Source organism: Podarcis muralis, chromosome Z (genome assembly GCF_964188315.1).
Source record: "Podarcis muralis chromosome Z, rPodMur119.hap1.1, whole genome shotgun sequence".
NCBI lineage: Eukaryota > Metazoa > Chordata > Lepidosauria > Squamata > Lacertidae > Podarcis > Podarcis muralis.
This window is the reverse complement of record NC_135673.1, coordinates 21,410,497-21,424,571: the sequence shown is the minus strand read 5'-3', so window position 1 is coordinate 21,424,571 and position 14,075 is coordinate 21,410,497. Positions and strand designations below refer to the sequence as shown.

Genomic DNA, 14,075 nt, shown 5'->3' with positions numbered 1-14,075 from the left:
TCATTGATTGCAGCTAGAATTTGTTTAGCGTACATCAGATATTGTCCTAGACTAAACAGCCTGGAAGGCTAGGCTTTGCTGGTTGGAGCATTTGAAATGCTATTTCACTGTTTTAATTTATGTGTTCTTCCATGTAAGAGATCTATTAAATAGTACTCCTATTGCAAACCTCCCTAGGACCTTAGGATGATGGGTAGGCAATAAATAAAATAAAATAATTAATAAAAATAATAATAAAAAAAGTTGTTGAGCTTTTTTCTTTTACGGAAAACCTCAGAATCCAAAATCCCCCACCCCCAGATAAATGGCAGCCCTAAATAAAAGTTAGACAAAGGATTTGTAATCTCCCCATGCGGAAATATCTTAGTCCCCATGTTCTTACGAACTGGATTTTGGATCATGATGTTGATCAAGACAAAGCATCTGTGGTTGATGCTTCCCCCCCCCCCATCTGGTACACCTAAAATCAAGATCAATCATTCAAGGCGCCGTTATTTCTATTCACAGCTCCTCGGAGCTTTTACAAAACCTAGGTTTTGGCAGATGCCCTCAGCATATTTGGACAGGAGACACCTTGGAATCTCAGTTGCAGAATGGATATGGATATTCAGCTGTAATCAGATCTAAAATATTATCCATATCTCCATGCATATCTGCTTTTCTTTTATTGATTTGATAATTGCAACGAAGTGCAGACATAACAAAGAATCAAAAATTTAAGCCATTAAGTGCCGCAGCATGGAAGGACAAAAGTGCAAAGCTATAGTACAGGTCCAAAGAAATAATAAAGTATTAACTTATACAAATATTCCTTTTACAAATAATAAAAATTTATAAAAATAAAAGTATTATGCACCTATGGATAATAATATTATGCTCATTATTGAGAATAAAGATTATATATAGTCTTAAGGAATAAAATTTGTGTAAGAAATAAAATTTGCTGTTCTGCCCTTTCCATTTGGAGCCCAAAGAGAGATATTTATCCCCTATTCTTCAGCTGTATTCAAAATGTCTAGCTGATAAACACATTACACATTCGGTAGCTAAACTTGCACTGTCAAGAATTATCATGTATTATAAATCTTAACACAATGTTTCGTTACCCTTGCTGGATGGCACACATGGCTACTAATGGTTGCCCTGTGACTTTCTGCAACATGCATCTCCTTTAATTCATGCATTGCTTTAGAAACTATATAATTTTTGTACTGGAAATGCCTTTGGCTGTGTTCAATAAAGCTGACTGTCAGCGCAGCAGCAGCAGCAGTAGCAGCTGGTGGCTCCCTTGCTCAATGGGAGGAAAAGGCACTCTGCATGTGCTCAGGTAAACTCTTTTAATATTCCCACTGGCTAGAATATTGGACACAATTTGCTGACTGGGACAAATAAATAAATTCTGGTCCAAGCTGGGCAGCAATCATATTTCTCATTTCATAGAGTCACAGAATTGAAGAGCTGGAAGGCCCCCAAAGGATTATCCAGTCGAACCCCCTCTGCAATGAAAACTTTTCTGCAAGGACAAAATTTAGAATACATCAACCAACAAATCAGAAAGGGGGGGGGGTCCTTTCCTGCTGCTCTTCAATCTCTATTCAGAGGTATTATACAACTAATTTCAAATCATGCATGCAAACCAAAGCTTAAAACAGAGAAGCAGCGCAGAATTCATCCAGCAAAACCCCATCAATGGTCTACCTGCAATCTGAAAAATGCACAGAACTTTTGTTGATATTTGGGACAACTCACATGTCGTATCGTGAAGTGTAGAAGGTAACGGAGTCACTCCTGGATGGGAGAACACGTTTCTTCAGTGAAACAAAGCAGCCGGTAAGCCTAGGCTTACATTTCCAATCTTTGGAGGCACCAGATTTGGAAAAAAAACGCTCCATCATCAATGCCTGAGCCAAAAGCACAGCAAGAATCCTATAGACTCAAGAACACCAGACTCTTCCCTCAGCAAGTGAGGCAAGTGTGGAACCAATGTGGAAGGAAAACGCCTATGCGTCCATACAACAAGAGAGAGACAGACAGACAGAGATATCTCAGTGCCTCTCCAAGAACACATACCAAGGGGGATGTACACGGTCAAGGCAACAACTGACATCAGACATGCGCCTTCCCTGTACTCCTTTTGGCGAAGGCTAGAAGCATTTTTGTTTAGGCAAGCCTATCTAGATATGTGGAATGCTGAAATGCAATTTAGTTATATTTCAGCTCAATCGTCAATTTTAACTGTATTTTGAATTATTATTTTTGTAAACAAACAAACAGATGCTTGCAACTTTGTCCCATGTCCAGTGTTTTAATGCTTTGTTCTTCTGTCGAATGCTTAGAGATTCTATTTGCTGTCAAGAAGGCAAGAGCCAGTGTGGGGATGAGGACCTGGAAGAGACCAGGACTCAAATCTCACCCACCTACCCACTTGGCCGTGAATCTCATTAAATGAGGGGCAGAGCCATGCACACCACACCTTGAGCTCTTTAAGAGGAAAAGGTAGGATGGAAATGCAATGAATAAATGACTGAACTGATTGTTTTATTTTAAACCCTACTCAGCATATCTGGACAATGTGTTTTGTGTGCTTCTTACATTGATCATAACAATAAAGATTTGAAGACAGAAAGGATAGTTTATTTATATATCACATTTAGATCCCTTCTTTTTTCCTCCAAGGAGCGAAAGGTGGCACACATGGTTTATCCCCCTCCTCATTTAACACCCACTACAATCTTGTGAGGTAGGTTAGGCTATAAGAGGCAGTGACCGGGGCTCCATGGCCAAGTGGGGATTTGAACTCTGGCCTCCCAGGTCCTAGTCCAAAACTTTAACCACTACGCCACACTGGCTCTTAAAGGTTTGAAGGTTGGGCCAGATGGAGCTCTCTTTCAGGTCCTGGAATCCCACCGGACTGGCAAATGGATCTTACTTGAACACTAGCAATGGGAGAGCATCCTCCACCAACCCTGAGGCAGCAGGCCAAATTGCAGGGGCGGGACAAAGGGAGGCTATGTGGCAACAGAGGGGAGTTGCTAGAGGCTCTGGAGCAATAACTGTGAGCTGCAGCTGCCCCCGAGAATCTGCCTCACACTGTCTAATGAGAGGGCTGGGCTTGCTGAACACACCACCAGGTTCTAATTCAGACTATATTCAACGAAACCCTTGCTCAACCATGCAGTACACCACAAGAGCAGCCACAGAGAGCTGACAGCATCCTGCTGCAGAGTGTGGTTTCTGTTCATGGAGACCAAAAGGGGAAGGCATGGAAGAGGGTACCCTGGAACATTTCCCAGAATCCTCTGCAATGGGCAAGCATTCTGCAGTGAATAAATTGATGTGGCACTTGTGCCCTGGGGAAGTAAGTTTGAAAGCCACAGACGTCCACAGCAGGAGCCATAGCTAACTGAGCAGTACAGCGTCTGCTCTGCATGAAGAAGGTGCCAAGTTCAATTCTCAATGGGATCCCTAGGTATCTTATGCCCAACACCCAGGAGAACCACGGCCACTCAGTGTAGACCATACTGAGATAGACAGAGCAACAGCTCTGACTATCACAACTTTCTACAGTCTATTATTTTAGTTATCTGCTTAACTTACAAATATAACTGCTCTTTGTTATCAAATTCCAGGATGGTTTACAAAAAAAACACTGAAACAGTAGTACGCAAAAAAAACAAATGCTGTACAACATTCCCATAGTAACCTCCCTGCAACAATGCCAAACAGAAAACATGTCACTCAAGAGGCTGGTAAAAAGATGAGCAACTGTTTGTTTATATATATCAGTCTCTAACAAACTCTAAAACATACTCCAGCAGGGAGCAAGAGTAACAAATGTGCTACACCAGCAAAATATCTGTCTCTGGTTGCCACAAGATCTACACTGGTAGTCAATAGGAGCAACCAAGAAGGCCTGATGCACAGATCTAAGTGAATGGGAAGCTTGACTGAGCTGACTGCTGCTAGCCTGAGTGATGGCCCAGTAACTGCTATGCAAAACCACCAGCGGGAGAATTACCACTCTGGTAACCTCTATCCTGGAAGGGTCAGGCCTCTCACATCCCTTTCTGCCTATAGCACTTTTCAGTGACAGGTGCAGCTATCAGGAAGTCCTCTTGTTCCTCCAGCTGTTTTTAAGGAAAGCCAATTTCACATCAGGATGGCTACTGGCCACCATGATGGCCATGTTTTGCCTCCAGTGTCAGAGACAGAAATGCTTCTGAATACTAGTTCCTGGAAACCACAGTAAGGAAAAGGGCTCTTGAGCATCTGGTTGGCCACTGTGAGAACAGAATGCTGGACTAGATGGGCCATTGGCCTGCATCCTGCAGGCTCCTTATTTTCTCTTGATTCCCATTAGCAAAGTACAAAACCGAGACATCACCTGAAAATACCACAAGTTCCCAAGGATGGTTTGTGCAGACAGGTAAGGAAAAAGCCAAGAAGAAATTCTCAAAAGCGCCAGCAAAATACAGTAAGCCCACAACTTATGTGCATTTAACTTGTGCACAATCAGCAGTTATGTGTGTTGCAAGAAAAATTAAAAGGGGGTGGACAGAGTGCAGGGTTTCAGGAAAAATGACTTTGGCTATCCGGCTTACCACTGAACCCAATGTGTCTTGACTATAAGCGATTTTAGCTTTAGGTGTTATCCTTGGAATATAAGCCTAGTGTATGTTGCGGGCTTACCGTAGCTCATTCTGGGCCCTTTGAGGACCTTGGGCTGAATTGCTCCCTTTCTTTGGTTTCGTGCATGAAAGGCAGGCTGCTTACCTGAAAGATCCATATTCAGGAGGATGCTGGTACCTCATCAGTGGCCCGTCAGCTCGGCCTTGCTGACCCAGGCGGTGGTCGCTGTAGAAATGCCCGGGATCCATCTGCTTACAGCTCATCGGAGGGGTGGGCATGTTTTTGTAGGGGTACTCAGGAGGAGGCCCCCTGTGCTCCATCCCTTTCATATTTGGCTGGGGAGGAGCTGTCACAGAGTTCTTGTAGAAGTCGTTGGTCTGCTGGGAGGAGAGTGGGGAGAGCGGGGCGCTTGTGACGGGCGCGTGGGCCTTCACGCCACTGGTGGCCAGAGACAGCTGCATCAGCCTCTCGCTCAGGGAGCGGACGTGCCCTTGCTTTAGGTCCTTGAGTCCTTCGTCCTGGTGGACCTTCCCAGGGCTCACACGCTGGACTGTCGGGCGCCCCTCAGTCCTCATCTTCTGGTTGGAGACCCCCGTCACATAAAATGCTGCCCCAACGCTGGCGTGCTGCTGGCCCCTGAAGTACTGGGACTGGACTTTCGCTTCCTCATAGGTTGGGAGGTCTTCGCTGTTCTGGAGCCTTGGGGAGAGCTGCTTCTCCATGACACTATTGTCCATTTGTATTTCCTGGCCCTGGGGCTCCTGGCGGGCAACATGGGCTCCGGCCTGGTGGTCCTGGGGACTCAGCCCCTCGCTTGGAGCCCCTGGGCTCCCGTTGCTGGCGAAAGTGGGTGCGTTGCCCGTAGCTTGGTGGTGCAAAGCGAGGAGGTTGCGGCTGTCGTTTGGGTTCCCATATCGCAGCTGCTCCTGCAGCAGGCGCTGTAAAACTGTCGTGGCCGTTTGCTCGTCTGAATTCCTCATCTCAACTGCGAGGCCTCGGGGGGTGGAATGCGAAAGGGGGCGCGCAGGCTGCCCGTGACCTGGAAAGGAGGGGAAGAAAAGAGGGGATTGTTGGCCTCCATGTTGAGCTGAGAAAGGTGGAAGTCCGGGTGGAGAAGGCAGAAAACCCCATACCTTTCCTTATTCAGGTAGTGGGGCTTAACAAAAAGATTGCCATTAGCACCTTGGGACCAGTTTGTCTGAGACTGCCTTACCCTGACTGCTTCAATCTGTGGCATTAGCACTATTACGGGCGCTGCCTGTTCCACATTTGCAAGAAATCAATCTTTTAGTCTGGAACTCCCTGCTTATTGACATCAGGCAATGCACCTTCAATGCACTCTTTCCAGTGCCTGGTAAAAACATTTTTGTTTAGACCTACCTGCGCAGACATGTAGAATGCTGACACACGTTTTAATCTGTTTTTCATTTATTGCTGCTTTAATCTTTTATATGTTTATAAGAGGTTTTTTTTTTACTGTTTTTAGTGATAATTTTATTGCTTTGTTCCCTTTGTAAACCACGTTGAAGGGTTGTTGTGGGGTGTTTTTTTTTTTTTAAATAATCAAGCCATGTCTAAATTTTGTGAAATAATAAATAAATAAATTCAGAGAAAGGGATTTATCTGAGAAGGTGGTCTGAAATAACAGCCACCTCCCACAAGGAGAGTCAAGAGTCTAGCCATAGGTTTGATTGCTAAAATACAGACAGCGTCTATACTGTCAAGTTCACACCATCATGTTGAACCATGGTTGAAACCTCATTTTCAGACATGGCTAAAAAATTCCCACTTTGCTCTCTCTTCCCTCCCTCCTCCCCCCCCCCCCCCGCCCACTGCCACAACTCCTGCTATGTTGCCAGGAAAAGGGACAGAGTTCATGGCTGTGCGGTTTCTTTTGGAAAAAGCAAACTTCCAAGCAGTAAGCTCCTTATTTGCTCCTTGTTTGGAGAAAAACAAACCAAAAGCCCAAGCTTGGACATCGCAACAAGCTAGCCCACTGGTTCCCTAACAGTTTTGGCCCATCAGCCCCTTGGTTCCAATAAGCTGGTGCCCATTCCCCACCAACCTTACCTTATAAAGAATGTTATTTAGAATAGCGTTTTTCATGATCCACTAAGGAATATAATAAGATAATAAAATTTGGAACAGTATCAGTTACTTGCACATTTATTCAAAATCCAACAAAAACTGTTCCGCTTAATTGATCCAACCAGACCAGGGGTAGGCAACCTAAGGCCTGGGGGCCAGATGCTGCCCAATCGCCTTCTCAATCCGGCCCACGGACGGTCTGGGAATCAGCGTGTTTTTACATGAGTAGAATATGTCCTTTTATTTAAAATGCACCTCTGGGTTATTTGTGGGGCCTGCCTGGTGTTTTTACATGAGTAGAATGTGTGCTTTTATTTAAAATGCATCTCAGGGTTATTTGTGGGGCATAGGAATTCGTTCATTCATTCATTTTTTCAAAATATAGTCCGGCCCACCACAAGGTCTGAGGGACGGTGGACCGGCCCACGGCTGAAAAAGGTTGCTGACCCCTGAACCAAACTAATGAACCTGATCCAGTGACAGCAGCTTTTCAAAGTCTGAGCATCATTTACACCCTCAGCGCCTCCTGCTGTCCCCTTGCCTCTTAGAACCCCCTTACATAATCCCACCTCTACCCTTTGGGAACCACTGAACTAGACTCTGACTTGTTTCCTGGCAGCAGCAGGAGTAGAGAAGGAGCACAGAAATCATAGAATCATAGAGTTGGAAGAGACCACAAGGGCCATCGAGTCCAACCCCCTGCCAAGCAGGAAACACCATCAGAGCACTCCTGACATATGGTTGTCAAGCCTCTGCTTAAAGACCTCCAAAGAAGGAGACTCCACCACACTCCTTGGCAGCAAATTCCACTGTCGAACAGCTCTTACTGTCAGGAAGTTCTTCCTAATGTTTAGGTGGAATCTTCTTTCTTGTAGTTTGGATCCATTGCTCCGTGTCCGCTTCTCTGGAGCAGCAGAAAACAACCTTTCTCCCTCCTCTATGTGACATCCTTTTATATGGATTATTAAATGAAAACAAGGTGGAGAGCTTAACACTTTGTTTTGCACTGGGTAACCCAAGAGGAACCAGAGTGAAAACGGATTTTAAGCTCTCCGCCTTGCTTGCTGGGCAAGACTCAATTTGTACACAGGCTCTGGGAGAACAGGGAACTCTCTCTCTCTAACCCTCATTCACTAGTTGTGGGGCAGTTCCAAAGGCTTGCCTATATGCAATTTCTGTGATCGTATGCTAGAAACAATTAGAAATGTCATCAATCAATAAATACCAAAAAAAATGGTATATGGTTGTATAAAACAATACAAATAAACCAATCTAATTTAACAGCTTAAAACTAAGCAGGAGAGAGAATAATGCCTAACACAGTAAAAAGATTTTTTTAAAAGTAATATACCAATCATCCACACTCTCCAGAGGATGCAATTATTTCTAAGAGTTTGTATCCAAGATTAAATCTTCAAAGATCCAGAGGTCATGGCCACTAAAAAGTCCCCAGTTTCTAGCTGTTTTCTGCAACTCAGGAGCACCCCCTTGCAACCAAGTTGAGATTTCCTGCTGCCAGATTTGGGACTCTCCTCTGGTTGGGTAGAAGAGCCAAAGACAGCTTTTCAGCCCACTCCCCAGGAAGTCTTTTGTGCTGAAGAGGAAAACTTTCAATTGTTGTATGATTTGCATAAGCAAGCAAACAAACTGCTTTCACGCTGTAAAATGGACTACTTCTCTCTTGGGCCAGGAGCAGGAGGTGAGATCTGGATGATTTTCACCCCTTAAATCACTAACTTTGCAGGTAGCAACTGATGGTATCTTCTGGGGAATTTCAGATAGTCTCTCTTTGTGAGACCCATTGAGGTTTGCAAGTTTTACTTGTGGACCTCTTGCTGTGCTGGCTGAGTATTTAAGGGGTTTCTAATTGGTTCTGGTTTTGCTTCTCAAAACGGCTCTAGCAGCAAAGCAGTGCCTCTCTTCTCTTGCTTTGGCTTTCATTTCTTCTAATAATAACATTTTTGCTGGCTTCCCTGCAGAATAACGGTCCCCCCCCCCTTTATTTGGGTTCTGCTGCATCTCTTTTTTTCTAGGAATGTGGGGCTGGGGAGAGAAGACTGGAAATTATGGCGAAAAAGGAAGATTTCCTTTGGGTTTCCCTTCCTGATCTAATAGTCGCCTTTGACTGGACTTAACTGTCCAGGAGTCATTTACCTTTATCCTTTCTGTGTACCTACCCATTCTGAAGTTTTATTTTGTGTATCTGATGGTGTGTTTGGTATGGAGCGGGGAGTGAAAGTAGGATAAATATTCTTATATCTTGAAATAGATAAGAAAACCATTCTGGTTTAATTCATCGTTCCGGTCCTACCCATCTGTGATAGTGAGTTAGATTTACTGGATGCATGTTGTCTGCTTTTTGAACCTAGGTTTGCAGCATGAGACACAGCATATTTCTAGTCCTTTCTGGAGATCACAGAATCATAGAGTTGGAAGGGACCCTGAGGATCATCCATAACTGTCAACGTTTCCCCTTTTTAAAGGGAAATTCCCTTATTCTGAATAGGATTTCCCTTAAAAAAGGGGAAGAGTTGACAACTATGGGATCATCTAGTCCAGCAAAGTTTGCTGATGACACTAAGTTGTACAGGGTTGTTGTTGTTGTTGTTGAACTAAAAGAGGCTTTGAGGCGACCAAAAGGATCTCTCCAAACTGGGTGAATGAGAATTTAAATCACAAGTGTAAAGTGATGCCTGCTGATTCTAACATCACATATGTTATTGAGGTCTGAGCTGGTGGTGACTGACCAAGAAAGAGATCTTATGGTCATAGTGGATGGATCAATTAAGATGTTGATCCAGTTGTGGCAGCGGTAAAAAAAAAGGGGGGGGGGGAATTAAAGTTTAGGGATCATTTTGAAAAGGACTGAAAACAGAACTGGCAATATCATAACAGCTTTATACAAGTCTATGGAGCAACTGCTCTAGAAATACTGTTTATAATTCTGGTCACCACATCTCTTAAAGGATATCATAATGCTGGAAAATTTTAGAAAAGGGCATAAAACTTCAATCCTGTTGTCGTTACCCTTGAATATCACATTTCCAGAAGGCATGGGTTGAAATAATTCATCTTCTCTCCCCTCCCCTCCCAAGGCATACAAAGGAGAAATTTATAAGATGGTAGCTGAATGGGAATGAGATGCAAAAAATACGGCCAGTGATAATTACAGCTTAATTGTATGTTCAATAAGTGGTGAGATCAAACATGGGAGAAGTGGGGGTTTTTGGGTTGCGGATAACGATATAGCCTCTTGCCAAGGGTGCAAACAGCCCTCAATATGCCTCTGTCACTGAGTTCAACTGCGACTTAGCTGTCTAAAACCATGTGTAGGTTTATCACATTCTCCAGCAAAGTATCTTTGGATCTTTCATATATAGAGGGATAATTGAGAGACCTCATGGATTGACCTCCATACAAATTTTATCAAACAGGATCGTGCCACCATCATCACAAGAAAGCCAAAACACTGCTGGGATATTTTAGGAAAGATTTCAAAACAATATTGTGAAAAATGAATAGGCTGAATGTGTGTAATTTGATGAGGTTCCATCCATTTGTGACTGCTCCTGAAAATATTTTAAGAACCAACTCCTGGATCTGTTGCTAGAGGGAATATTAGAAAACAAATTGCACAGTCCATTTAGCAAATAAATTAGTATTACACACTACTGTAATGATAATGGTGCTACCTTCTTATAATTGGTTTATGGCTTTAACACAAGTAATACATAAAATATTATTGTCATATCAAGTAGTGTTTCATATTAATCTAGAACAATATGTTAAACACCCCCCCACACACCAGTATTTATAAATATTAATTATTCAAATAACTTGTGGTCGGCACCAATTCCTAAGGCTGAATCCTGTTTATGTTTGTGGGGTCCAATTAACAATTGCTATGAAAAATGTGATATTAAAAATGTGTCACTGCAATAAACCTTTGCAATAAGTAAAAAAGAATGCCAAGACACTGCATTTTAAAAGCTCACTCTGAAACCCGGTAAGGGAGGGCAGTGAAGAGCTCCTGGCTCACCCCTGCTCCTTCCGCCTGCGGTCAAACCTATCTTACCGCGGTTGGCAAACTAAGATACAAGCATTTTCCAACAGAGATTTATACAGCCTCATGAAAGCTGCCCACAGTTATCTTCTTGCTTGGAAAAGATTGTGGAGGCCTTTGATGTACCTTAGAAAACAAACTTAAATTGGCGACTCCAGCCTTGGCTCTTGCAGCATGAAGTGGGAGTTCTGGTATGAGAGATGACGATAGTCCCTCTTTTCTTCCTTAGTCAAGAGTGGCAGCGTATTTTTGGGTCCCTTGAAATTTGGGTTAGCTTGGCAATTCCTTGACACTTTAGAAAATTCTGAAAAACAAGAAATGGTGGAAACTGATTAAATAAGACAGTATTAGAAAACAGCTACTAACTTAACTCTGGAGGCATGGTGAGATAGGCTATGCAACACAGCCCTTATAGAGAAATGAATGAAGCATCTTAGCGTGCTCAGGAACACAAAGGCCAACGGTGATTTTGAAACTGTATGGCCACTGGCCCATGTATATTCAGTGTGCTGGAAAGGGCAGTGCTGCCCCCCACCCACAGCTGCCCACAGCTTCCTCTGGGCAAATCTGTTAAGACAGAGTAGAATTGTAGAGTTGGAAGGGACCCTGAGGATCATCTAGTCCAACCCCCTGCAATGCAGGTATATGTAGCTGTCCCATAGGGGATCAAACATGAAACCTTGGCATTATCATCGCTCTAGACAACGGAGACATTTAACTGATGTGATACACTCTAAACTATTTAAAAATTTCATGTTTGGCTGCATTACTTACATGGTATATGCATGGAATGTTTATTGGGGGTTAGGGATAACATGTTTATGTTTGTTACGTGTACTTTTAGAAACTGAAAAATAAAGTTAAGAATTGTTGGGATTTTTTTTAAGGAAACATTCCTACTTTCATCTGGGGCATTTGACAACACTGCATCCAGTTCTGACATGCTTGATTAAAATGCTGCATTAAAAAGATATTATTTTAAGCAAGTGCATCCATGTGTGTATGCAAGCATGTGATAACAGCAGCTGTTTCTGCAACGTGAAAGGATTTTGGAGCATGTTGTTTGTATGCATTTGGTCTTTGGAGGAAGAGCTGGTATTCGGGGGGGCTGAGTGGAGGAGAGGTGCTTTAATTCACCAGTCCTCCTAACACCCTACTCTTCTGCCAAAATTGATCAAGGATTTATTACAAAACTCTCTCTGTGGGGGGGGGGGATGGGGTGGGTGGGTGTAATTTGGTTCCATAACCCATTTGAGTTGGACACCCCTTCTCTACATTCTAGCAAATTGTGAGGAACAAAATCAGTAACTAAAGGACATTGGTTGAATGACACTATGCCATTGTTTTATTTCTTATTCAAATATTGAGGGAGACAGTCACTCAGCACCACCAGAATATGCAAATGCCTGGCTCATTTAAGACTTTACAGAAACTGTTCGGAAAAATGATGGAACTCTGAACTATAGATATGTTATAAAGCAAGATGAGTTGGCAGAGGAACTGAGGGAGGGTGCCAAATAACATCTTGGAATGTTTTTTAAAAGCAGATATAAAAAGTAGATATTGCAATAACAATTATTATTTCACCCAAGTTCAAGTCTTTATTTGTGATTAAACACACAGAGGATCTCTATTGAGCCACTGATTGCATGGATTCTGTGGCTAAACCCAAGAAGATAATCAAATTTAAATTGGTTAAATAAGAAGCGACATGACAGAAGTTTATGAAATTATGCATGCCATGAGAAATTCGGTAGAAGACAAATTCATGGAGGAGAGGGCTGTGGGTAGCTACTAGCCATGATGGCTATGCTCTGCCTCCACAGCTGGAGGCAGTAATGTTTCTGAATACCAGTTGCTAGAAACCACAGGAGGGGAGAGGGCTCTTGCACTCAAATCTTGCTTGTGGGCTTCCCATTGGGGCATTTGGTTGGCCACTGTGAGAGAAGGATGCTGTAGACGGGACACTGCCTTGAACCCGAAGGTTCTTCTTATTTTCCTAAAACAAATCTCCTCCTACTAGATTTCAGAGGGATGTACCAGTGCTTGGCACTCTGCTGCCTCCCCCCAGATGTTTTGGACTGCAATTCCCATCAGCCGCAGCCAGCACAACTGCCGGGAAAAGGCTTCCTAAGCACATCTGCCAACAAACATTCCAGCAAAGGTAAATCCAAGTCTTTGAACAACAGAAAAGCAGAACCTTTCTGGCATGTTTTACAAGGAGCTTACTAAAACCATTCTTACTTCAGCTGTCCATTTAAAAAAAAAAATGCCCAAAGCCACTCACAACACAAACATAGTTAAAATAACAAGCAGTGAAGGGAAATACAAGGGAAACGGGGGCGGGGGACAGATTCAGACTGAAATACAAAGACTAAAACCTTAACAGAGCAGCTGGTCAAATATCTGCTGTAAAAGAAAAGTCCTCCTCTTGCAACAGAGGACCACAAGAAAGGAGGGCCAGGAAGAACCCACTAGGAGAGTGGTGGCGAACCTATGACACGCATGCCAGAGAGGGCACTCATAGCCCTCTCTGTGGGCACGTGCGCAGTTGCCCCAGCAGGGCTGAACCAGCCTTCCCTCACTCAGCACTGGGGCTGCCAGAGCTGGAGGAGGGGGTGGTTGCTGTTGTGGCAGCGGCAGTGGAGGGACACAGTGCTGGTGGGCGGCAGGTGCCTGCTTGCTTGCTGCCCGGCCTGCCTCCACTCACCAGGAAAATTAAGTGTGGCACTCAAAATGGAAGTTATACTCAGAACAGAGCACGTTTGGCTTCCAAAAAACGTTCCAAAACCGGAACACTTTTCCCAATTTGAACTGTATTTATTTTTCCCCCAGTGGTGATTTTCTTGAGTCAATATGGGAGTACCCCTAAACATTTTTTTAGAAAAATAGCACTGAGTTATACCATAAAATTATATATCAATGGAAAGAAAATTTAAAGAAGAATGTAATGCAATAACTTTTATGAAGGATTATTTATTACAACAGCAGTCATAAAGAAGAAATATGAAACACACAGGGGGAAAAATGAGATATACAGGTTAAGTTGCCGTGTTGGCACTTTGCGATAAATAAGTGGGTTTGGAGTTGCAGTTTGGGCACTTGGTCTCTAAAAGGTTTGCCATCACTGCACTAGGAAGACAGTTCCACGGGCTTGGAATGGCCACAGAGAGAGCCCACATCCCAAACAGACACACTGCTCAGATGCTGGTGGGATGCAAAGGGCAGCCTTTCCAGAAAATCTTAAGGACAAGTTCATCAGGGGAAAGAGAGTTCTTGAAGAACCCTGGTCCCT

The 14,075-nt window shown here is 43.5% G+C and overlaps 1 protein-coding gene across 5 annotated transcripts in view; it reads right to left on the bottom strand.

Annotated features, from left to right (window-relative positions):
* AMOT (angiomotin) overlaps positions 1–14,075 on the bottom strand; it is a 68,147-nt gene that overhangs the window by 31,453 nt on the left and 22,619 nt on the right. For all 5 annotated transcript variants that reach the window (XM_028714263.2, XM_028714264.2, XM_077922577.1 and 2 more), the window contains 2 exons: positions 10,907–11,084; positions 4,774–5,668 (listed from right to left, as the gene is read on the bottom strand). In XM_028714263.2, the coding sequence (XP_028570096.2) occupies positions 4,774–5,609 (836 nt within the window). In that variant the 5' untranslated portion in view covers positions 5,610–5,668; positions 10,907–11,084. The remainder of the gene's footprint in view (positions 1–4,773; positions 5,669–10,906; positions 11,085–14,075) is intronic.